The 26,135-nt window shown below is 34.3% G+C and overlaps 1 protein-coding gene across 3 annotated transcripts in view; it reads left to right on the top strand.

The window, feature by feature from the left end:
• SLF1 (SMC5-SMC6 complex localization factor 1) overlaps positions 1–24,737 on the top strand; it is a 34,026-nt gene extending 9,289 nt beyond the window's left edge. For 2 of the 3 annotated variants that reach the window (XM_084224633.1, XM_084224634.1), the window contains exons 7-18: positions 819–872; positions 4,422–4,580; positions 5,142–5,308; positions 6,565–6,702; positions 7,367–7,532; positions 13,994–14,138; positions 16,188–16,333; positions 18,236–18,402; positions 18,897–19,000; positions 20,967–21,059; positions 21,446–21,628; positions 23,982–24,737. In XM_084224633.1, the coding sequence (XP_084080759.1) occupies positions 819–872; positions 4,422–4,580; positions 5,142–5,308; positions 6,565–6,702; positions 7,367–7,532; positions 13,994–14,138; positions 16,188–16,333; positions 18,236–18,402; positions 18,897–19,000; positions 20,967–21,059; positions 21,446–21,628; positions 23,982–24,478 (2,019 nt within the window). In that variant the 3' untranslated portion in view covers positions 24,479–24,737. The remainder of the gene's footprint in view (positions 1–818; positions 873–4,421; positions 4,581–5,141; positions 5,309–6,564; positions 6,703–7,366; positions 7,533–13,993; positions 14,139–16,187; positions 16,334–18,235; positions 18,403–18,896; positions 19,001–20,966; positions 21,060–21,445; positions 21,629–23,981) is intronic. The other variant, XM_084224635.1, reaches the window with a different exon arrangement.
• The last annotated feature ends 1,398 nt before the right edge of the window (positions 24,738–26,135 follow it).

Below are 26,135 nucleotides of genomic sequence, written 5' to 3' on the forward strand. Positions count from 1 at the left end.
ATTATCTCTGTAAGTTACAGCGATGCAGATGATGGTGCCTAAGTATATTTGTAGGAGCTTGTTTACATGAAACACTGTAAGTTTTACTAGTTGAAGAATTAAAAATTTAAAGTCCTCAAAAGGTACACACAATGTTTAAACACAAGATTACAAGTAGAAGACTCATGCTGGTTAAATCTGTGCATCATGTGCTACGTTTTTATCAGTGAAATTTTATCAAGGCTATACCGCCCAGACATTTTAAAAATATGTTTGTTCTTAACTTTTCATGTATTTTACATACAGCAAGTGCTCTGGTTCAAACTATTATGTAGCAATGTGCAGATGGATTAACCCTTTAAAGACAGTCTCTCCTAAGGATATTTTAGTACCATGTTTTAGTAACATTGTAATACCATGCAGTAACTAAATATGGCTATAATAGTAATACATTTTTGCACCTATGACCATATTTTTGCATGCAAGAGGAATCCAAACTTGGCATTTTGCCACAGAAAAAGTGAAAACTTTTAGTTTTTTAATGTCCAGTCTAGGAACACTGTCCTTACAGAGCAACCACATAACAACAAAGAGACAATAGCAGGGGAAAATGGGAAGGAAAATTTGGCTATATTTTATTCCTTTTAAGTCATTAGTCCTCTACTTCATAATTTAAATGAAAAATCAATTTTCCAAATGAAAAATCTAAATAGACAAATCTAAATGTTAGGTTGTACTTGAACTACGTTTAACAGAAGTTGTCATTTGGGAAGTTTCATGCATTTTTGAATATGTTGACTGGTATCCAGTGTGCATATTGACTTTATCCTGTTTTACAGACTATTAAGCACAGACTTATGCAAACAGACCACCTGAACAAATGCAATCCAGAGGTAAGTATTATTTAAAAAGAGGGCATATTATGCATATGGAATTTTATTATGAAGTTTGCTAATTTTGCAATTAAACTACGTTTGTCTATCCAAAACTCTGATAAAGTTATTGTTGCATTAAAGAGCATCATTTTGTCTTGAATGTTGTTTGTACCTGTGATACTTTTAGTAGTGTCCCTGTTAGTACAAAGAAACTGCTTAATCCTGCTAGTTAAGAGAACCTTACCTATTAATGTTAGGAAATCAAAAGCGAAGATGTCCTGATGTGATTTAAAGCATCATGAATTACTCAAGCACTGTATTTATGCAGTAAGATAAAAAGAGATTGTACACACTTTTTACCAGTGCTTTTTCTAGTAGAGACAGATTTTAGCTAGAGGTTATCTCACTGTAAAAAGAAAGAGTACTTGTTCTTTCAGCACATGCCTGATACTTCATCATGTGAGTTTCCAGAGTCAGCTGAAGCACAGATTGCAAGTAGAATGCTTTATGTTTTCCAGTCCTGTTTTCATAGTCACTTTAATTTCTTTTTTTGTACTATTCAATTTGTCTTTTTTATTTCCATTAAGCCAAATAAATGCTGTAAAACAAGTCAGCAATAGATTTTACTAAGTTTTTGTTATAAATACCTGAAGTAAATTAATACTTTTAAAATTTTGCCTTGTCTGTCCATAATACTAAGAATAAATCTATAAATAATGTTGAAACATTGCCTCTTCAGTACTCAAAAAGCGTTTTATACGGTGGCCATGAGCTACTAGTAGTGCATTTTATATGGTAATAACTTGTGTTGCTTAAAAGTTAAAAAGGGAAACCCTTAAAGTATGTGTTAGCTTCCTGTATTCCTTGGTAACTGAAAATCTGGTATCTTCATGAGCCATACTACATAAATAGTTACTTTAAATCAATCTTTTTCTGATTTCTTTCTATTGACAATAAGGAAGGAAGAAGAAAAAATTATTTTTAAAACATGAGGAATAAAATACTTTTGTCATGGTCCAACACCATCGCTGATCTGTAAAGTGCCATGTGTGTTTCTGTTCCCAAAGAGGTTTGCATTGAAATTTAATCTTAGTGTGTAGTTTCTTGAATTAATGGGATAAAAAATTACCTTTCTTAACACATGTAAGCTGAAATTGTTTTTCTGTACTCTTAAGAATAATACAATTTTTTGCTTGGAAATTTTAAGCCTAATTGTAATACTTCTCTTACTGTTCTTTCACTTCTATTGCTTTATGGAATATCTATTGCTAGTGTTTTTATAATATGTATCTTCTATAGTAAGTATATTTATGACTTTTAGAAGCAGCTCCAGTAAACATTTCCAGTAATACTAGTGAAGTAAAATCAAACCTGCAAACTAAATGAACATGTTAGATCTATCTGTTGTATTTTGTCATTTCAGTTTGCATCTGCTAGGAAGGCTTAGCACAGCTAAGTGTTCTGTTCCATGATCATCCCAAAAATATTTATTTATCTTTTGTCAGCTTTTCTTCCACATCATGCAATGTAAAAGATGTGTTGTGTGGACCTTCATATGTCATTGTTTCTGCTCAAAGTGCTAATGATTGTAGCAGCAGTGCTTCACAAGAAACTGCTGATTCCTCATCAGAGTGCAAGCCAGTGAAGCTTAAACAGCTTATTGTGTATTAAGTCTCTTTAATAATAGGTGTCTCCTGATACTGACAAAAGTTTATTGCTTCAGTTTTGTATCATCCTTCTTTACCTCTGAGAAATGTGATGAACCAGTCTCTAGTTTCTCTTTGACTAGAATGCTGTGCAAAATGTACCACAGTCTTTGCAAAACATCTTTATTTTGGTGTATTTCAAAATAATAATATTTCAAAATAATGCATCAATGTAACTGTTTCTTTGAATACAGAATTTTCAGTAAATAAAAGTTTCAGTTGCAATATATAAAGCTGATTCGTGGTGTGAGCGCCAGGTGAAAGTCAGTGGTCACATGCTTGTACATGCCCAATATACAGCCTTACATCTTAAATCCAGGTGGCAGAGAAGTTCTTCTTTGATTATCATTAAACAGTTTACAATTGCTCTTTAAATGTGTTGTTTGTATGTAATTAACATTACAAAAGTATAAATGCAACCATTATTTCCAAAGGAAATTTTAGTGGAGATTTTAATAGTTCATTTATGAATGACAAGATTGAAATAAATGTGAGTTGCAAACACCAGATGCACAAAGACTTGATTAAAATAAAATTGTCTACATGAGTAGCTTTATTTATTGTTAATGTAACAATGGCATATATTAGGAATGTGAGATATGAGATATTTGCAAGACACTAAATATCTAATGCTAAGGTGGAGTTCATTCATTCACTGAGATTTTATCTGTGATTTAACCATGACTATAATTTCTTTCTGAATTTTTTTCATGTTTATAAACAGATCTCTTTATGTTTTTTATCTAATTACTGGAACATTTTTCGAAGCTATCTAATAGCAGTATATTCTTTAGACTTTAAATTCACAACTGGACTCAAAATCTCTGTCAATTTAAAATATAAACTAATATTGAAACAATTAGTAAGATATTTATATTGTATAATAGGGACATTTCTCACTACAAAGGGTTGTCCAGCTCTGGAAAAGGCTTTTCAGGGTGGTAATGGAGTCATCATCCCTGGTGGGATTTAGAAGATGGGTACAAGTGGCACTTAAGGACATGGTTTAGTGGTGGGTTTGGTAGTGCTGTTAATGGTTGGATTCAATGCTCTTATAACAATTCTATCTGAACTATTCTATTAGTGCACACTAAGAGACAGGATTTTTGGCAGAGGTCATAAAGTCTACAAGTTATCAGAGACTAAATCAACAATAAATTTATGTAACTGCTTAATTCCCAGCAGTCCAATCCTGCTTCTCTCAGCTGTGCCTCCTTATCCCAGAATTAGGAGAAATTTTAATTTACCTCAGGCTGTGTGGTCAAACAAAAAAGCTGTATTTCAAAAGAGTAGTTACCTGGCTGAAGAAAGCCATGCTTCAGTCAGCAATGCAGTTGCAACTGGCTTGTGCATCAGCTTTGGCTTGAATCTGAACTAGAGGAAAGATGTAAATAGCAATGTACCTGAGACCATGAGTAGTTAATTAGTGTCATTAATTTGTGATCTTTGGAAAGCTGAAAGTACAAACAGTAACAGGGAAATTGCAGAGCAAATACAGCATCTCATGGAAGCTATTGCATCTGTCTGGGTTCTCTGAAAGCCGTAAAGTTAAGAGTTTTACTGTCATGAGTGGCAGAGAATATGATGGAAGTCTTGTGCCATTAAGATCTTCTTGACTGTTAGGACCCCTTCTGCTTGGAAATGAGAGTCCCTTTCTCCCTGCCCTGGCAGGGATGTAAGGTGGTATAGAATAACCTCCATGTCTTGGTCACATCCCCTCTGGCTACTGTAAAAATAAATTCTATCCTTTGAGGAACCAGGATATATAATACCAACATTTTAGTTAGGGATTTCCTGTGTTAGTTACCTTGGTTGGTTAAAGGGTTTCTTTAATTTTTTTTACAATGATATCTCATTCTAGGTTAAAACTACTGACTGGTCGAGGGGCACTTGGTCTATACTTCAAGGATTAGTGGAAGAGGACTTTCTTCATGATGTAGTCACAGAACTTGCTACAGGCCAAATGTACAGTGCACCTCCTCTGCAACTTCTTCATCGTCTTCTAGAACATGTCCTATTGGTGAGAGATAAAGACTAAAGTAGTATTAAAAATATAAGCAATAAATGGAAGTATTATGATCTTTGCTTCTGACATAGTATTTAGTAGTTTTTAGTGATCCTTTCACTCTTTTTTTTGTGCTCATCAATGTGCTTGTAAAAATAGGATTTAAAAAAGGGTTGTTTCAAGTTAGTATTTATTTGCAAGCCAGATGAATGTAATGCTCTAAATATTGTGGAAGGCTTGGCCACAAAAATCTTTTGTTACTTTTAGAAACAGCACTATGCTGGTACACTACGGATAGAGAGATCGATTGAGAACAAGGTTTGCTCTAAACGGTGGTGCGTTCAACTGGCATATCACACTAGAGCAAGTTGTCCTTTTTCTCTTCCCCCCTTTTTTTTTTAATTTATCTATGTATTTTTCTCCTTGAAGTTGTGCATTAAATTGCATGTTACTTTAGTGGTTAAATTTGGTCACTTGATATTTTAAAGATTAAAGAAAATAAATTAACTCTTAGTGAAGATAGATATACATCTTTGGCTGGTCTGGAGCCAATATTATTTTCTCATATTTTTACAGGGAAACACTGATACAATATTTTTTGCCAAACTTTGTCATGTTTTTTACCTTGTTCTTCATTGTGAGCCTCCTTGGAAGTCCCCATCAATGTTGAAGTATTATTTGGATCTTCTTCAGTGTCCTATCTGTAAGAAAGGCACATGGTCCTTGATAGAGATGCTTGTAAGGTAAGAAAGATTAATGAGGAACCAATGCAATAGTTATGTTACTCCAAACTCAGATACAGTAGAGTTGGTATTCTAATTGCAACAAAGTTCTTTTTTGCAACAACAAGTTACCAGTATGTGACAGTCTAGAATTGTAACAGATTTGGTGATTTCACTTTATGTTTCAAAAAGGGTTAGCTCACTGGCAGATGGAATTTTTTGAAAGAAAAATAAGTACATTTTCTTAGCCTTATCAGTTTTTTTCAAATTATTTCTTACACTCTTTACAGAGTATAGTAATCTGTGTACTCTTGCTGTTGTTGTGTGTGTACATATAAACACACACACCCACAATCTGCAGTTACAAAGCAAATTCAAGGATTATTTTATCAAACATGAAGTTTCATGTTGTATTTTGATTTTAAACATAACCTTTACCATCTTTTTGAAGATGTCTGATTATAACTTATCTATATCTACAAAGACAAGTTTGGATAGTTAGTCTCTGCTTTATCTTGAGAACTTATTTTTTGTAATTTTCATCAACAGAAACTAGGTCTTCATTTGGAAAAGAAACTACAGCTCTTCTTGTGGCTGTGATAAAACCTCAAGTAATATTTAAATACTGTGATACTATGATTACAGATAAGTGAATGTGTGTGACTGTAAGCATATTTTGAAGAACATGAAAGAGAATTTGTCTTTTAAATGATGTATTTTGTCTTTTAGTACTTCCTAGAGAATGGGAATACGCGGTATTTGTGTACCTGGTTCTAGTACTCAAAATTCTAGACAAAAATTATGTTTGCATATTACTTCAGAGTCATCTTCATCATGTTTGACAATCTATAGTCCTGTCAAATAGTATGTATGAACTATTAACTGAACAGAAGTTTGTAGGATGTTACCATGTCTACAAAATACTACAAAATTATCTCGGATTTAAAGGATTTTAAAGAAGTTCTGTTTAATATAGTAATCTTACAATATCTCAAGTAGAGACAGAAAAATGAAATCAAATTAAATTTTTTCACTTACACTGTAATACAAAATCTTCATCTGGAACACAGAAGCTCAGTCACAAACATGTTGTTGGTGTTTTTTCTCTTTTGAAAAAAGCTTTAAAACCAGAAAATTAGCCTTTAAAATGTTGACTGTTGCTAGGGAGGAAACTATTTCGTTGTTAAATCTGACCAGATTCAAAGCTGACTTTTTTGCCAATAGATTATCTGTTATTTCTGTCATACAAGTGGAATTTTTCATTTTTTATTTTTCAGGTCTTGCCTGTATTGTGAAACAATTTGTCATACAGTCACAGTTTCAGGGACAGAAGATGAACTGAGGATAGTTCATAAAACATTATTGAAGTTTTTCTTTGATTTAGTAAAAGGCGAAGTAGAGTTTCTGACAAAGAGGTGGGATTTATAGAATAATACATGTACTTTTTTATTTACAGTAGCTTGTATCCTTATTTGTGTATATTCCTGATAAGATACAGTTCTAGAAAGCAGTTTAGCAATTCAATTTATATTTATCAGTTCTTAGATTGTTTATTGTAAATTCATAGGTTTTTTCATAATCATGTTAAAAGACATCTTGCTTTTTCCAGCTTGTTATTCCAGTACGCATTTAATTTTGTTCATAAAGTGTAACTTTTAGATTTGCAGTACTTCACTATTCATTCTTTAAGGCAGACAAGCAGCATTTTGAATATACTGATGTATGTATTTGATTTTTTTAAAAGTCAATAACTGTCATCTCCCTATTATCTTAGGGAGACTATTACTTTTCCTTGGTTTATGAAGCATAGAAGAAGTCTAGGTTTGGCTTTGCCTTTATACAGAAATGGTGGCCTTTACTTTATGTAAATAGTCGCACAGTATTAGAATTCTCCAGGTCTAACAGTAATAGTCATCATCATTGTAATTACTTTGCATCAGAAATTGTGTCTGATTTTTCCATAGGTAAAAATGGCCAAATCTGTGCCAAATTTTGAATGAAGACAAGGTTTCTGTCTGGTAACTATAATAATAGAAGTGGCCTAAAGCTTTAGGTTTTTTTCACTTTGTTTTTTTTCAGTTTGGTTGAAGGAACAAATTCACAGCATCAACAAGTCTTGCCACAGACAGTTCTTCTGAAGACATTCTTGCTTGAAAGCGGAACCGCGGTGCTTTTTACTAAACACATAAATATTCTAGCAGATTGGGTCATATTTTCCCATAGAGAATTAAATGGAAAAAATGATGTGAGTGTGAATTTTATACTTTAAAATAATGAAGACTGACATATTTTTTTAAAGGTGTCCCTTTGTTCATTCTTTTGTGAGGAATTATATGTAAGTATAACAGCTGCTTGTTATAGCAGCCTTTTGTTGTGAAACGTGCTGGTTTTTGCTCCACTAAAGAAATGAATTGATCCATAAGATTCTTATATAGATATGTAGAGAAGAAACGAGTCATGAGTAGCTTGTTGGCTACATTCAGATGTTCACATGCCCTTACCAGCAGGTATTACTGTAGTTATTACAGACACCAGCTTGTTCTCTCAAACAATATGGTGTAGTGAAAGAAGTGATTATCTTATTTTACAGTGACAGGATTTAGGAAACGTTTGAAAGAGAAACCTAGCAAAACTAATACTTTTTTTTTTTTGTTTTCTAGATGTGCATTGTTTTACTGTAATGAAATGTCCTGGTTTTCTTCCTTAGACTTTTCGTTTCATTTGGAATATTTCCTAGGACTTAGCATAAAAATGGAATTGAAGGCAACTTAATTGCTATTCTGTGACCTGCTGACTAGCAGGACGTTGACCTGAAAGATACTAAGTGTCCTCTATACCACCTATTTCTTTTCAGTTGCAAGAGGCCTTGTAAAACATCTTTGACTTCTAGATTCTCACATAAAATAAAACCTAACTGCTGTCTCTGCATTCTCTTTTAAATTATTGTGAGAGCAGAGAATAAATAGGTACTCCATTCACTTTTTCCATACAGTAACAGAACAATAGAAAATGAAGTATTTCAGGGAGAAAAAAAGCACTTTCAATATAATACCAAGTAGTTATTCATTATGCTATGAAAGCAAAAAGATTAAACATAATGAGAGCTTCAATCATCTTACCTAGCCAGACCTCCTACCTTTTTTGAGGGCTATCAAAGCAAGACATTGTGAAACAGTGCTGCTTTTTATCCTCGGTCAAGATATTTTAAAAGTGCCTAAAATTAGGCTTCTATACTCATATTTATATTTAAGCAACCTATCTTTTCAAAGGTACTAAGCAGCAAGCAGGCTTACATGCAATTGGTGTCAGTAGCCGTTCTGTTTCTTTGGAAAATGATACTGCTTTCATATTTTTCCTGGTTTTGAATCTGCAGTTTAAGTGTAGGTACCATTTAGTTTTTTCTGCTATGCCTTCCTTTTACAGGTTCCAGCACTGTAAGCCATGCCTTTCTCATAAACCTTTCTTTGCATTGGCAGAATAATCACTTTTGTCAGACTGTACTATATATATGAAAAATAAGCTTAATCCCCAGACACAACATAAACCACAGAGATCTGCCTCTTGTTTAGATTTTATTTGTTCTATATACATATATATCAGATTTGTTGTTTCAGCACAAATCCTGGATGTCTGTTGCTTTCTTACTTTGATCTTACTCACTGTAGTGTAAACTATCCTACACAGATGAATTCTAGCCTTAAAAAGCAGCTTGTTGCCTCATAATATCTGTAGTGTATTATGTTTTTTCTAACAGCTTTGTTCCTCATATTTATTTATCTATTGCACTTTCCCATTGCATTTTTGGCAAAAATAAATTCTAAACCAAAATACTGTATTTTCACAATCCAACTAATTTGTCCCTTCATTCACTCTCAATCTTCTTGTACTAAAGCTTGATATTTTTCTGTATTTTCAGACTAATTTTAAAATTCCATTACACAGTTTAAAATGTCATTCAGAAAATCAAAAGAGTAAAACCTCCCTACCTGTGCAGACAGAACTGTGTTTTCTCCTTCCTTTGTCTATAATTTCAGAGATACATAAGTCAATACACAGTATTTCCATGTCATTAGAGGTAGCATACAGGGTGCAAAATTGTCCTTCCTGTCTTCAGTTTGAGGGTGTGAGTCACTGTTACCAGTTTTGTTTTATAAAAGCTGTTTGCTTAAGAGGTAACACTTTGAAAAGAAGCATGTAGGGCCATTCAGAAACCTAAATGAAAGGAATGATTTTGGATGTTGTTCCTCTCTTCATGTGGTTTGTAGCACATTGCGAAGGGGTGACCGACCATATTTTTCAGTACACTTAAGTGTGTTAGCTTGTGGGAAGAAGCAAACATGCATGTTGTGATATACCAAACTCCTGTACAGCTCTTCAGCAAAAATATCTATAAGGGGAAACAGATGAATAATTTTAACTAAATTCTTTCTTTGAACATATCTAATATTTTCTAACTGGTAAAAGTGAGCAGTTATTAATTTTTTAGCTTTTTAGAATCAGATTCTCCCTTTTTGTGATTCAGAGAGGTTGCAACAAAGAGTGCTGGAGTGCAGGGAAAATATCTGTGTATGTTTCCTCTCTTCTAGTGCTGAGTTGCTGCAAAATTATGTTTTATGTATGTGTGTAAGCGTACCATGTAAAAAGAGCAGTCAAAAAAAAAGTGAAAAACAAAGGATGAAGTTGAGTGCATTTGTTTTCTCAAGTTATATAGAATTTTCTGTATTTTATTGCTTCTGTGTTGTAGCAGAATAAAAGTAGTGACAGGAAATTGGATCACTGATCACTGGGTTAACCTGTTCAGACAACGTGGTGGAATAATATTGATACACTTTTCTTGTAGTTAAAAAGGCACTGCCAAAGAACATAAAAGATGTCCTATTATTTGAGCTCTTCAAATCAATTTTGAATATAATTCTAAAATGAATTAAGATATATTGTTTGTTTTATTATTTAAACAGGTTTGATGGGGGAGCTCCCGGTCAAAGTTCCTCAAATCAAATTTCTTAACTCAGTTTTAGAATTTACCAGGGAGTTTGTATGTTGTTTATAACACTTCTACTTGCATTGAACTATTGCATGATTTTTCACAGTGTCACAGATGATATCAGAAATGCTTTTCATCCCTGAAAATACTGGTAGGGATTTTTAAAAAAAAGGTGTCTTACATAGCCTGACAAAGAGGTGACAAAGGAATTCATTCAGGTTTTTAGTTGCATAGTATAAATTTGTGTGGTGTAGGACCAAATGTCTTTCTGGTCTGTCACTTGCAGTAGTTTTTTTGGAAGTATGTTTTAGGCATTTGTGGAGTACTACATTTACAGCACATGAAAAAGACCCTCTTCTTTAGAGTTCTAAAATAACTCAGTAATTCAAAGTAAAAAAGTTAAAATTAATTTTCCTATAAGAACTTTTGTAAAAACACACTGTGAAACTTCTGCCACCGTAGCACTGTATTTGACTTAACAAAGCATTAAATGGAACAGCAATGTAGGAACTGCATTTGCTAAGCTAACAGATATCAGTTGAAGTGATGTGACCTTTGTATGCTAACACAGTCAATAGCTTCTTCCTAGTTCTATGCTTTTCTTAGTGAGATGGCTTTGATTTTCAACAATAAGAACAAGGAAGAGGATTTTGAAAAGAGGCTTGCTTCACTGCATATTATTTAATTAGCTGTACATGGTGTAGTGGGTCAATCTCAGCTGGCAGGTAAGTCCCCACCCTGCACTGGGTTGAGGGAAAGAATCAGAAGGACAAATTAAAAAATGTATGACATTATGTAAAGACAGTTTAATAAGTGAAACAAATACTTACCCACAAGCAAAGTAAAATAAGGATTCCATTCAGTGCTTCCCATCAGCAGGCAGATGTCCAGTCATTTTCTGGAAAGCAGGGCTTCATCTTCATAAGACATGGCATTTACTAGGCAAGGCAAACACCATCACTTCAAATGTTCTCCCTTCCTCCTTAGCCCAGCTTTTACTGTTGAGCACAATGTTCAGAAGGCCTTTGGTCATTTTGGGTTGTCTGTCTTGGCTGATGCCCCTCCCAGTTTCTTGTTGTAGGAGCAGAGTGGGGAAAAAGAGGTCTTGGCCCTGTCATACATGGTAGCAAATTCCAAGTTTAATGGAAATGCTTGGGTTTTTTTTTTCCTTTTTAATATTGCATATGTCTTCATTACTGTGTTCTGTTTTGTGGTTGAAATTGAAAATACTTTAACATGTTAACATTTAAACATTTTTAGAACATGTGGTCCTTTCAGGAAATTAGATTTCTCTCTCATTTGTAGCATTGAACCATTTTTATCAAATATCGAGGAGAAGCTCTTGGTTTGTCCTACTGTTCTTTTACAAAAATGCTAACCAAGTCTACACAAATTGGCAGTATCTGGCTTGTCTTGTCAGCGTGCAGAAATACTTGGCTGGGCAAATGTAGATGCAGCTAGAGTACCAGCTGCATTTAATATTTACTATATATCTGACTGAAAAATTATTAATACTTGCAGTATTAACAGTCATTATTTCAGTCTGCTTTCTCAATGTCTGCTTTCACCCCCACCCTTTTTCTTAAAAGTATTTCATAAAGGAATTAGTTAAGGTAGGGATAGTAGGGTAGTAAGGTAGGGATAAAGAGAATGTAAATACTTGTGCTTTACATCTCTGTCTCCCTCAGACTACATCTATATGTCCTTGATCCTGTTAATTTTGTTAAAATTGTGCTTATTTGCTCTGTTTGTGAAATTTATTTCCAGTAAAGAACTATTGGTGAAATTATATTATTCACCCAGTATTTTGCTTTGGGGTCTAGTGATAAAAAGATATACGTACTTAAGGGAAATTTAAATGCATTTCAGATATTTTAAATTATTCTTCAGCTTCTGTTCCTGAATCCTCAGAAGACAGTGTAAATGTACCTTTTTAAATATTTAAACTTTAGTTTCAAAATTATACTTTCAGGTTTTTAACATGCTATATCTGTGTTCTCAGGGTTTTTTTCATTATGAGATTTCACAGTTCATCTATAATAAAGTATTATGACATAATAAAGGAAGGGGCGAACCAAATCAGGTAGAGTTTAAGAAAGTCAGAGGAAGTAGGCCTGGAAGCAATCTTGGAGATGACATTTGTAACAGATTTTGTCTGGCCAGTTCTTAAAAATTTTGAGTGATGGAGATTATGCTTCCACCCTACATCGTGTTTATTTGTAGTTGTGTTTATTCCTTTTCTTTTGGGTGACGAGTAACTGTTAACTGTAGTGACAGTATTTGTGTAGTTTTCAACAAACTGCTTTACAGTGTTTTTATTATCATCTATGTCACTGTCTCCATTGTTCATATGTACGTCTGTTTGATTTATTGATGCTCAAACTGGTTTTGGTGCTTTTCAGCTCCTGAGGAATCCTAGTAAATTGTTTTAAACCAACCTGGAACATATTTTGTTCTCAAAGGAGTATCAGACAAATCATTGACTGTAGTGTGTGCCCATTGAGTCTGGTTTGTTTCTTACCCAAAATTGCCCAGTTTCAGGTACTCATTATCTTTCACAAGATGCCATATGTCAATTGGTGCTCTCGTGTAACAGTAGTAATTCTCTGGTAGAGCCCTAGGTCATATTAATTTCATGTGTTCCTACTATGATGCCTGTGTTCTTCCAAGCTGCGCTTTCAAAGCATCTGGTGGTACATGTGGTCAGAGGAACAACTTATTTCACAGTAATTTTACAAAGTATTTCTATTATGGCTCAGAAAGGTATGGAGATAGATGTGACCTTGCAAAGACTAACTCAAACATTAGAAACTCTGCTTTACCTGACCATTATTGATTAAGTTCTCATATGGGTGAATCATCTATCTCATGGTAGTGTCCGGACAGCTAAATTCCTGTGTATTGTTTTGATGCCTCTTGAAGAAAAAACACTTCAGCTTTCTTTACTTGTCCGTGACCATTTTCACAGCATCACTGAATAAGCTGAGTTGGAAGGGACCCATAAGGATACATATACATAGATAGATATATTCTCTCTTTTTTTTTTTCTTTTTGTGTGTGTGTGTGTGTGTGTGTGCCTGTTCAAGGTAGAAAATTATAGGGCAAATATTTAGAAGGATGGCTTTTTTCCTAAATTTGCTAAATTTCTGCTCATCTCATTGAATTTTTTGGTAGCTGAAGAAAGTTTCCTTTTGCAAAGTGACTGCCAGAATTTCTTCTGTGCAGGTTACTAACACTTTGCATCCTTTTCCCTTTTGGCACAGACATACATAGTCACAAAAAGAGCTTTTATTTCATGATGAAATCTTCAGAAAAAGGCAATGCTAATAGAGCAGGGAAAAAGAGATCCCTGCAATTGTCAAATTAAACACAAGGTTAAGGGGAATAAGTGCAGTACTTGCAATGTTATGGTTAAACAAACCCTAATTTAAAAAGAAATCACCTTGCAATTGTAAGTTTTGACACCATTTTGCATATGTTTTCACAGAACCTGTTTTTCCCCAGTGCCAAATCTTAATTGATAGGCCATCAGTGGCACGAATTTTGGTGATCTGGCTGCAATAGTTAGCTTTTGAGCAGAAGAAAGGCCAGTGAAGGAGTGACATGGCAGCAGAGTGAGCTTTTATCTAAAGATGTTCTCTATGTTATTTCTAGTACATTATCAGTATGAATTTTTTATATATTACAGATCAATAGATACACCTATGCTTTTTTCCATTTAGGCTTTCAGAAGTGAAGTTGCTGGTCTATTAAATGCAATTCTTGGAACTGTAGTGGACTATTGGATCATCTCAGGTTTCCTTATGGACAGAAATGCATTTCATCAAGTGTCAGATTTGGCACATTACCTTGCCATTTCATGTGATGGTGAGTGTTTGCAAGGCCTCTGAAAAGTCTTCTAATCAGATACACTAAATCCTAATTAAAATCCTTGGTTTATAGTTTCAAATTGTTTTTACTCTGTGTTGCAGCTGTGCCCTGCATGGTGTGACATATACAGGAAACCATTTTATTTTGTATGTGTCTGTCAATGTCAAGCAAAGATCAAATAGAACAGGTTTTTTTATTAAAATCCCTCTAAATAAAAGTCTAAATGTTGATGTGAAAGCAAGACCACACAGTCTGAGAAAGAAAAAAAAATCTTTGGAGCTCTCTTGTCAGTTTAGGAGAAGTTTAAGCATATCATAATAAAACTTAAATTCAGACAAGTAATTGGAGGCACCTTATTCAGCTCAGGCGAATTTTACCACTCCAGAAAATCAATAGATTGCTAAGGACACTTCAGTCATAAGTCTAAAACCTACACTGTGTGCCTCCTACAACTTCAAATGAAAACATTTAAATGTTTCCTTCCCAATCCTTGGACTTAATGGAGGGAATAGGAGAAAATTCCATTGAGTCCCATGAATTACTGTATTTCCTCCTCATTAAATAGACTAGGTAAACAGAAACATCATGACTCAAATAACCATTATCATTTAACATGGAATGTCAGTTGAGGTATCTGTATTTTTAGCCGCAAGGATTTGAGGAGCTTGGAAGACAAAATTATCTCAAGAAAGTATTGAATTATTTTAATTTAATTTTCAAAATTAATTCCCACCAAAGCTTCCCCTGACTCCTTTTCCAATCATCATTTTACGTGGTAACAGGTATATGTAAGCTTCATTTAAATTGTATCTGCCTTCTTCTTGGACACTTGGGAAGAGCTATCATGAAAAGAAATTACACTAAAATCTTAATCTCTGGACAATTTGCTCCACTCCAGTCTTAAAGAAAGCAAATTATGAGAACTTTTATAGGCTGATTTAGTTCTTAGAAGGCCAATTCAGTTTGAACTTTATGGTGTTTAAATCAGTGGAGCTTTTAATATGTACCACTTCAATAGATTTTGTAGCCATCATATAATAGGGACAGGCTTGGATAAATATTTCTGAACGATTTTATTGCTTTCCTGTATACAGAAGGGACAACAAGAACAGGATTCAGTCTGTTTATAGAGATTATTTGACCTGTGCCACTTGGTACAATCCACAACATTCAAAGCAAAATTATTGCAAGTTTTTCTAAATTCATTTATACTTACAGTAGCAAACATCTGTATTCTCAACTTGTGTTTCTGTTTTGATTGAGTCTACAGATCAGTTAATTTATGAGCACTTCTTAGCAGAACAGAAGATGCCCTCAATACAGTAAAGATTTTCTTCTTCACTGCTGGTCTTACTTTCCAGCCATTTCAGTTGTTATTTTGACAAAATTTTTTTCTTAGAATCAAAATACAAATTCTTACCACTGTAAGAAAAAAATCAGTCTTTCTGTCTTCTTTTCCAAAACAGAGGTATGTCAGACATATGCCTGATACATATTGATATGTGTTTTATGGATATGTAAGTTTCTCTGCCACTCTGTGGGGCATTTTTTAAAACAGTATAAGCTATTTGGTACATCTGAGTGGGGTTGCAGTCTATGGTGACTTTTAATGTAGAACTTGTAGGTCACCTGCATTATTTGCGATTTGGTGTTCATGTGTTGTAACTCTTACCTGAATTTGTGTCTCTTTGAGTTTTAGAAGGTGATCACTTGCAGAACTTCACCAAAAAAAAAATTATTTTCAAAATAAAGGCGTAACTTTCATAACATTGTATTAAGAGCATTTTAAAAAGTTTCACACAAAAAGTGATGCTTTGTCTTCTAAAATATGTTTAACATTCTCTCAGTATCTCATCATCTTACCAGATGATGGTTAAAATCTATTTTCATGTGAAGAATTTTAGTAATTCTTGAGGAGAATAAGCTTCTGAATATGCAATAGGAGCAAAAAGCTTGGAAGGTCTATCTTCTAGATAACTAGGTGTGTAGATTTCTTTATTTTCATTTTTAGGCTTACTTTATTTTTTTCCAATTGCTTTTATCCAGATTTTTCTGTATGTCAATTAAAAATGTTTCTTTGTGCCATACCATCCAACTGGCTTCAACTGTTTGTTGCAGAAGCAATTTTCAAACAAATGTGCTTACAGAGGAATATTACTGTTTCTACAGAACCTCTTTCTCTTCAGAAAATAGTAAGTAACTCCTTAAAAATGTATCACACTTCAGTATTTTACAAGCAATTTGATTTATAAAAGTCTTGAAATACATCTTTTCTTTGTGGTCTAAGATCATGCTTGTTGCCTGCATTGTCTTTCCATGTATTCCATACATTTAAATTTCTCTTTGCCTGAGATCTGGGTCCAGAACAATTGTAAGACTTTTCTTGCCAGAGAATTTGTAACACCTGGTATGTGTTTACATGCAGTTATCATGAAAGTGAAAAAAATACAACAACGAAAGCTTTTAAAAATAATCCCTGATATAATGACTGCAGTGTTACATTTGTACTTAAGGAGAATGCCAAATATAGTGTGATTCTTCTCAGCTACCTTTTCCTTCAGGGTTTTTGAAGAGATAGGTTCAGGCATTTGTTACATTGAAGATTTTCACAATGTATTCCTGTGAATTTCTCCTCTTAGAAACTTTCTCCTACTCACAAACCTTTGCCTGCTTTCAAATCACAATTTGTGATAGTTGGTGAGGAAAAGCATGGTAAAAGCTGCAAAACAAATTCATGACTGCTGGCAGGATGCAGGCAAATCAGGGCAATCACATGGTAATGTCATGCTCTAATTTAGAGTCTCATTTCAGTAATCTTAATACTAATGACTAAACAGAATATGGAATCTATAGCTGCTTGTGTTCTACTGTTCTACAGGCAGAGTCACAAAAGCCCAAATTTATACCTTTGTACATTTCCCATACATAAGTTTTCCTAAATTTTGCAGGAATTTATTGTGAAGAGAGGTCATTGTTTGTTAATACAGCACATTTAAGCAGAGGTTGAACAAAAGACTGTCAGAATTCTTAACATAAACCAACTGCATACTAATATTTGATGTATATTACCACTTATAGAGCAGAATTGCTACTTTCAGTATCACCATGACTACTGATCACTCTCTGCAACTACTTAAACATTGTTATAGTGCTTGAAAGAAGTCTATGTGCTTTTTGTTGTTTTCCTTAGTATGGCTAAGTCTTCTTTCTCATTCCATACAGTAAAAATTTTCCAGTTTTGCCAGTTCTTCTCATACAGCATCTTACCAGCTTGGCTTTTCTCTGAGTTCAACAACTCCTTGGTGGTAAATGTGCAGTGAAGGTGAAGGTGCAAGTAAGGTGTTCCTCACCTACTGTACATTGCTTGCAAGATCTGCAGTGAACTGCTAAATACTCAAAGCCTTCCTTAATACCTTTCTTCAAATATAATTGTTGTATGTTTGATGAACCCCCCCTCACTGGCCTTTTTTCTTATGCTTTTGCTAAACTGCAGAAACTTAAATGACTTTTTTAAATGACCTGTGTAGGTGGGTTTGAAGCTCTGTGTTACTGGAAAGAAGCTAACATCTACAACAGCCAAGGCTGTCCTAATAGAGAGCACCTAAGGGATAACTGGCTTACCACCTTTGCAATGCTCAAAGACTTAATCCAATCCCTTGTCTCAGAAGAGATGAAGGAGTGGAGTGAGTCTGTCTTAAACCAAATTGCTCCCTGGTTTGGGAGCAGGAAGTCTGTAAATACTTTGTTTTAATACATGAAAGTCAGTTAACTATACTCAAGTCTTATGTCCAGCTAAAGAAATCGAGATTTTCTCAGCTGCCAGAAACCTGAGAGAGGCTTAGAACTTCTCATTTTCTGTCCCAGACACAAGCCACTCACTGAGGCCCGTGTAAAGAGTGAATTACAAAAACATCAAAAAGGAATGCAAATGACAAACTGAAACAATCTAGAGGTACAATCATTCAGGGATCAGATTTTTAAAAACTTAGATACATCAAGAATATAGATGGATACTTGTGGACAAAGATGACTGCTTTGCAGCAAGAGTAACAAAAGAAAATTTCTTCATTTATTAAATGCTACCTTTGCAACAGGTCTGTTCCTATTCACCTGCTTTGCGAGAGATAGGGATGCGTGAGACAGAGATACACAAAACAAAGAAAAAGAAAATAGGGCAACAGCCATGCCCTGAGTCTCAAAGGACATTACAGATGCTAAATGGCGATAAGCAGAACCAAGTCAAAGTGCTGCCTGATCTACCGTAAGTAATACCTATAACATCACCAGTTTCATTCTGCTTTGGGGGACAGCTTCTGACCTGACACATTTCTTGAACTTTATGTGACCTGTTTTGTTGTCTACAAATTACTTCAACTGACAGAAAGCTCCATTGTAAGCCCATAACACCTCTGGGCTGGGGTTTCCCCTTTTCTCTTTGATCATCAATTTCAGTGTATGTGCAGACTGATGTAGTTTTATTTGCCTAATATTAAATTTTTAGGGCATAAACAGAAGTTCACTGTTCATAGAATTACCTTTAAAGAAATTTTAAAAGTAGGCAACCCTTTTTGATCTCTATTTTAAATACAGTTATAATTAAATGTAGTAGAAATTATGTAATTAAGACATTTCCAATATGATGCTCAAATGGATAAATCTAAGTATCTGTATGTACACATTTAAAACCATTAAGTACATATATATTTTAAGTATGAAATAGTGATTTTAAATGTGTCCCCTTTCCTTTCTTTTCAGTGACTTAATCTTTAATAAGCTTAGAGCAAACACTGAAGTCCAGACTGCACACACCAAAGGGAGTTATCTTTTGGCTGAAGAGGTACACAAGAGAAATGTTAAAGGTATTCTACATATCTAATTTATGTTAAGTTTAAAGTGTTTAGAATTTATAGTTTCATTTTTAAAAACTTGTCCTGATGAATGCTGGACTAAAGCAATGGCTTATACCCAAGAATAATTTTCTTATGATCCATGTTTCTCTTTTGCAATGTCTATTTAAAAGAAGGAATTTGTATATGTGGTAAAATAAAGTTGCCTTCTTCATTACACTCCTCCTTCCATACATTAAATAAAGTGTACAGTTTGTGTGAGCTTATTCCAGTCTTGCCTGCCTTACTTTGCTAATCCACCTCAACCTGTGCTTGGTAGGATCAACGTCTTCTGATTTGCAAGTATAATTCAGTCTTCATCTCTCTGAGTCCTAGACATTTTGTGAACAAAGACTGAGGAGTATGCTATGTTACATAGCTGTTTTAAGCATATGGACTGTTTTCTTCCAGGCATTCAGCCCAGACTATGAAATGCACTTGGCTTTTGTTTTAACTATACTGGAACTCATGTACCTAAGGAATAAAACAGCACTGCAGTAATTAATTCAGTTTCTATTTACTACACAAGTTTAATAATTGATCTTTGCATGAGGCTTACTTTACTACAGAATTGCTTGCTGGAACTACTTTTTCATCTTCATCATCAGAAATGTACCTACAACTCCATTAATATGACACCCAGGAGAAGGCTCAGAAAAAAACTGGCAAAAGCAAGCTGGAATTTTGCAAAAAATTAAAAACAGAATTGTATCACAAACAAAAGAAGGCCTCACTCCCTTTAAAGGTGTAAAAAAACTTTAGCAACAGAGTCAGACCATACGTTTTTTAAATTTGTTCCCTTTGCTTTTATTGCTTTTGCAAGTAAAATTAATGTGAATTATTACATCTGATTTCTATGAAGAAAAGTGAGCTGAAAAACCTGGGAGGGGGGGAGGGAAGTGGAACCAAAGAAACCAGTCCTGGTTTTTTTTTCTATTCTCCCCTGCTGAAATTATAAGTAGTGTCTTCTGTTGAAAGAATGGGCATGGAGCTGACAGATTTATATAGTAAATGTATTAATGTAACAAAATGTTCCATGTAAATCTTACTATAAAAGCTAAGAGATCTACCCTAAGATATCTTGAATTTCTAAGATGTTTGGTTCATCATCTTTCACCTGGTATCAGGATTTTCCTCTGGCTCTTGTTCAAAGCTAATCAATTATTGAAAAGAAAACAGCATTTAGAATGTGTCTGAAGTTTTCATTACGCAGAAGCTAGTGGTGTCTATACATACATAAGCAGCAGCTCTCAGTTGTTTGCTGTTTAATTTTTCACACTTATTTCAGCTGTACATGGTACTACGGTTTGGGATTTTTTTCCCCCAGGGTCTACTACTAGTAATAATTTTATTATTATTAATATTACTATTATTAATTTCCCTCTTTCTCCCCTCATTCTCTACTGTACCCAAGTCAGCGAGTCTATTGAGAAACAGCAAATCATCTGCTAATAGATTTTAAGTTTTGATTTATACTTGAGTGTGTAGAGGCACTTGTGCTTAGCCAGAAACATTTATTTGAATTAAGCTATAAACGCTGTGTTAAAAGAACCATACATCTTAATGTAGGTTCATGAATAAATTTAAGGGAGGGCAACTGCACTCTAAAGTTTTATTGCTTCAAAACCCAGTATTTTTTGGTGTTTTGTGATCACTTGGTGCTTTTATAGTGTGATTGAAGCTTTAAACCTTGAACTAGAGGGGAGATAATTCCTGTGTTAAACCATTTGCAGTACAATTTCATTGCTGGATCTCTGGTGGAACAGAAGCTCCGTGGGGTTTTTTTTCTTTTAAGATGTTTAAAAAGGATAAAGGAAAATCGTACTCATTATTGAGTTTTCTGGTACATAACCAGGTCTCCTAGTTTCAGACCCTTTGATTATTTTCTTTAGTTGCTATCTTGTCTAGTCTAGTGTAATCTATTAATTTTTCATGGTAGGAGAGACAGCCCTGCATAAAGCTTGCAGAAATAACAAAGTGGAGAGATTGATTCAGCTTCTCTCTTTGCCGGGAATAGACATTAATGTTAAAGGTAAGTTATTCATTTTCTCTACAGAACTAAGAAATTAAGACACATAAAGATCTATATTAGTATCTGTTTGGTAACAAGTTTGTATTTATACAGTCTGAAACTCTTTCTTTTTAAAATAACACAAAGTGAGGACTTTACTGCAAACATTAAGGTAAGATGAATTTATAACTGAAGTGTATTTTAACATCACATTTTCTACTGATTTTTAAAAATGCTATATTTTTTTGCAGATGTTTTTCAATAGAATTTCTTGTTTTGAAATCACAGGCTGCCATTCCAGCTGTAACGAGTACTAAAAAAGTAAAGTGTTTTCCTGTCTAATGAATGACGTTATTAACATTTCAGTACTACTGCTGTTTTAAAACTTCCCTTGATTTATAATTCAGATTATGCTGGCTGGACGCCTTTGCATGAAGCCTGTAACCATGGCAGCACAGTGTGTGTCCATGAAATTCTGGAGCGTTGTCCAGAGGTAGACCTGCTCAGTCAAGTGGATGGGGTGACTCCTTTGCATGATGCACTGTCAAATGGACATGTAGAAATTGGCAAGCTGCTACTTCAGCATGGGGGTGAGTGCATTTATGCTAAACTAGTTTAGGGAAATTATCCTCTGTTCTGAATCCATATGAAGTTCTCCGTGTTTTTCTTGATAGTTTCCTAAAATACAAAGTTATTATGAAATATTTTAGAATGCTTTTAAGCCAAGTTGGTTTGTTTACAGTAAAAATAATACTGTTTTCACACTTACCTTGATCAACTGAATATGAAATTAACCAGAATTTCCACAGGTTTTTCTAATATGGTAATGATTTATCCTGCATTTTACATCATATGCATTGCAACTATGTATTCTCCACTAATGAAAATAAAGATTACCTAGTCATCAATCAAGGCTAAGTATTTTCTATTGTTTTGATCTATTTTTACCACAACAAAAAACCAGATTGGTTAAATCTCTATATATTCATGTATTTCAATATAAATTTTTTCAGCATTTGTGAAAATTGATGTGATGGTCTCTGAACACAATTAGGTTAGTAATTAGTTTAGGAAAGTAATTGATATTGGAATCATGATAACCACTGTTTAGGGATAATAGTGGGAGGGATGAATTAGTTTTTAATAAAAGTACTTTGCCCCTTAGGAAAGCACACCATGTTTTAAGTAATACTTTTTGTTCAGAGACGGGTTATTTGTATCTTGAAGTATGTACTGTACCAATGTCTTTAATTTAGCATATTTAAAAAAAAACCCCAAATATCTGCGAAGAATCATCTTGGATAGCAACTCTTCCATATTTTAATTAATTTACTAAAATGAGTGTTTGCAATATCTGTACTGTTGCCCTACGGTTGCCGTGTCAGTGTAAACTATGCTTTATGTGCCTAACCCAGATTTTTTCAGTAAAAATCATTCTGTGCTTAGTCATGAGGCAGAAGAATGTATTTAGGCAGCCTATTAATTAAGGTGAAGAAACTAAATGTTAATATTCTTGGCATATGACCCTCTGTATTTACAGTCTTCTCCTGCCCCCTAAAGGCTGTGTCTGTGTCTGTTGTGCAAGCACCAGATCATAATCAATACATTCCTTCTGCAGTTCTACCTCTAAGTCTCAGTTTTGTAGCTCCCAGGTGTTTTATATCTCTACTGTGCCATGTCACCTTGGCATCTCACATGCCAAGCCAATACTTGGGCTCAGTTCAATCCCCTGAAGTGATGCAATAGCAAAGATTATAGTAAGCCCAGCTCCCCAGCTGGAAATGGCACTGCACTAACAGATGTGCACTGTTCCTAGGCTGTTGTGAAGAACAGATAGTGGATGATCTTGTTATCATAGGGGAAGAGCTCTACTTGCACTTGCATTCATCAAGGTTTTCTGGCAAATGTAAGGCTGTGTGTGCCTTTATCTTTGCCTTTGTCACACTCTGAGTTATGACCTGTCAAGTAACTGACAGGCCCATGGTAGAAAGCATGTTACCTATTCAGTGTGCATTTACTTAGCTCAATAATTTAGAACACAGAAGTTAATGATACTAAATAATCAGCAATAATAACTTTACTACAGCTTTAATCTGAGCAAAATTAAAATATCTATTACTGATATGAAATGTGGGAGTTCACCTTTTGTCATTAAAATGTATTTCTGAAACATCCATGTTAATATGGTGTCATTACTTTAACATAGTAATTTATGTAAGAAGATTCCTGATGTGTTCATATTTGAAAAACACTTGTAGTGTCTTAACAGTCTTCATTTTTTTCTTACTGATGCAGCCTTTCTTAAACTTCCCAAGAGATGTGTAAGCTCTTCAAATATTAATAGGTCCCTTGTACTAATAAACAGGAAATACCAAAAGGATTTATTTGCTCAGACTAGTTCTGAACAAATAAGCGTGTCCCATTAAATTACTTTAAATCTATTTATTAGAGTAATTATGTTTCGTGTTTCAGAAATCTGTTAAGATCAAATTTTTAAACTCAGTTGTTGGGGAAGGCTTGGATTCCTACCCCAGCAGTTTACCTTGTAGCACAGTGTAAGGCAAGATTGGCCACACCATCCAGAAAAGTAAAATAAAGACCATCACAGGAACATGCCTTAAATTCAAAGTCAGTTTCAGCAAATAACCTAGTCTACAAAGCACTTATTAGAATTTTACAAAAGTAAAATTATAGCATTATATTTTTGCATACTCTATGCAAGTTAAGACAATACTTTAAAGAAATTGTTACAAAGGGTCTCTCTACAGGTTCTGTCTTGTGTTGCAAATGTGTAAGTCATCAGTTACATTAACATAACTTGGTACAAAAAAGGAACTTAAACAAACACCTGGCTTCTGGCAGTAAGCAACCCAAAAATCTTGTTCAGCTGCCAATTCATCACAAAATGTGCTGTTGTTATTAACGTTTGTGTTTTTCCTGAAGGGCCAGTCCTTCTAGAGCAAAGGAACTCCCATGAGAAACTGCCACTGGATTATGTTGAGTCAGTCACGGCAAAGGAAGAACTTCTGAATCTTGTTTATCCAGGAGAGAGCATTGAAAACTTCTATGAATGCAGAGAACAAGATTTTTGCAATCAGAAGAAAGAACTGTGTTTGATTTCATTTACTAAGATGCTAATTAATTTTTGTTCTGTTTATAATTTGTCTACACCCCTGACTGTAACTCTGAGAGCGACAGCTTGTTCAAATGTACTTCCAGTAATGGTTTGTGATACTTCTAAGATGAAAAATGCATTTTCTGGAGATTGGTTGGTAGATATGTATTTTAAAGAGCTAGAAACTTTTGGAAAACTACCACAGTTTCTTCAAGAAATATCTGAAAGCATGTTATTCTTCCCTAGTGAACAGGCGAAGGTCTTATTAGCAGTTCTGGAAACTATGGTAGAAGCATGTCAGTACCTAAAGCCTTCTAGCAGTTAAGTTCCAAACCACATTGGAATCTTGAGTGGGGCTTGAGTGAGGCTGAATATTGAGTGTTACTACCTTCTACTTGCCTGACAGATCTGGATGTGTGTGATCACAGGAATGTGCTATATCATTTACACTCAGTTAAACTGTCTTGTATTTTTTTTTTAATGTGCCTTGTGCCATATTTCTCTTTGGTTTTCAGAGGCAGTGACCCTAAACTTAAACCAAGCAGTTGTTTCATTTCCTGAGAAAGGCTTGTGTCTATGTATTTTATTATCCCTTAATAAAGCTAATGTTATAAATATGTCATTAAATAAAAATATATGGAAATGCTAAGTCCTTCTATCCATTTTTGTCTTATTTAATAAAAAATAAATTATGTTATGTAAACTAATTGCATGTTGCAAAATTCAAAAGAGAAGGCACTGTATATTTACAGCATGAATATTTAACATTTCCCATGTCTTTGATAGAAATGGTCACACAAAGACATGTGGAAAATGTTCCTCATCAGCATTATGTTGCTTGTAGTCTCATTTATTTGTGCAGTGACCAAGTGAAGGAGAATGTCTTGGACACTTGGGAGATCTGCAGAATTCCAGTGCATACCACTTGCTGCTTCCCAAGTAAATGACGCTTTGAAGAACTGGATTCACCCTCAGCAAAACTTGACTGTCCTTGGCAGTGCTCCAAATCATACTGGCTTGCAATTATTTGGTAAAACCATTACTCTGGCCTGTAATGATCTGGAATCACTCCTGATGCAGGTGGAAGCAGTGGCAAAAATTTAGTCATGTTGGCAGAGGAATTTACAAAGGATTGAACAAGACTGTTAAGTATATGCTGGACATCATATTCTGAAACTAAGAATGGATATCCTTAAAAATTATGCCCCACTTAATATGAAACTTTCATTCTCCATTCCGTGAGTACATGCAAACTATACATGATAAACCCTCTAAACTAATGCCCTAACCTAACAATTTAGAATTGTATGCTACATATTCTATCAGAAATTTAAATTAATTAAGAAAAAGAGAAATTCCGATGCTGCTCTTTAAAAGGTGTTGAAGGCAAGGCAGCTGAATTACCTAATTGTTCTTATGGGTGTGGGGTTGTAGAAGAGTCACATCTTTTGGAGAGCCCTTACTGCTCATTTATACAGAAACAACTACAGTTCCTGCCCTGTGTCTTTGTAGAGATCTAAGTAATACCGTACTAGGATCTGGAAGAGAGACACTCAAACAGAAGTTTATTCCTTTCCCTTCCAAGCAAAGAGAAATGAGAGCGGCTTTAGAGTGAGGATATGTGATTTTTTTTTTTTTAAACAGATTCAGTAATAGATGATTTAGAAACTTAGCCTTTAAAAGGCAGGTACAAATTAGCAACATTCCAAATTCCAGTTCTTCTGTAATAGCCATTTATAATATTAAAAAAAAAAAAAGAATGGCTGTGGCGTAAGAGCTGCTTAAGTAACTGATCTTGCTAGACTAGAGGGATTAAATTCCATTGATGCATCTGGCATGCGGCACATTAAAATTTCCATTTAGCCTTTCTGCAGCTGAGATATATGATCTTACAGCAATCCACAGAAGATGCTCAAACCAAGCTGATTTTGGAACCAGACCATCCTTACAAATGTTCCCTGCTTACTAATGACCTATTATTA

Source organism: Fringilla coelebs (assembly GCF_963513975.1).
Source record: "Fringilla coelebs genome assembly, chromosome: Z".
Classification (NCBI taxonomy): Eukaryota; Metazoa; Chordata; class Aves; order Passeriformes; family Fringillidae; genus Fringilla; species Fringilla coelebs.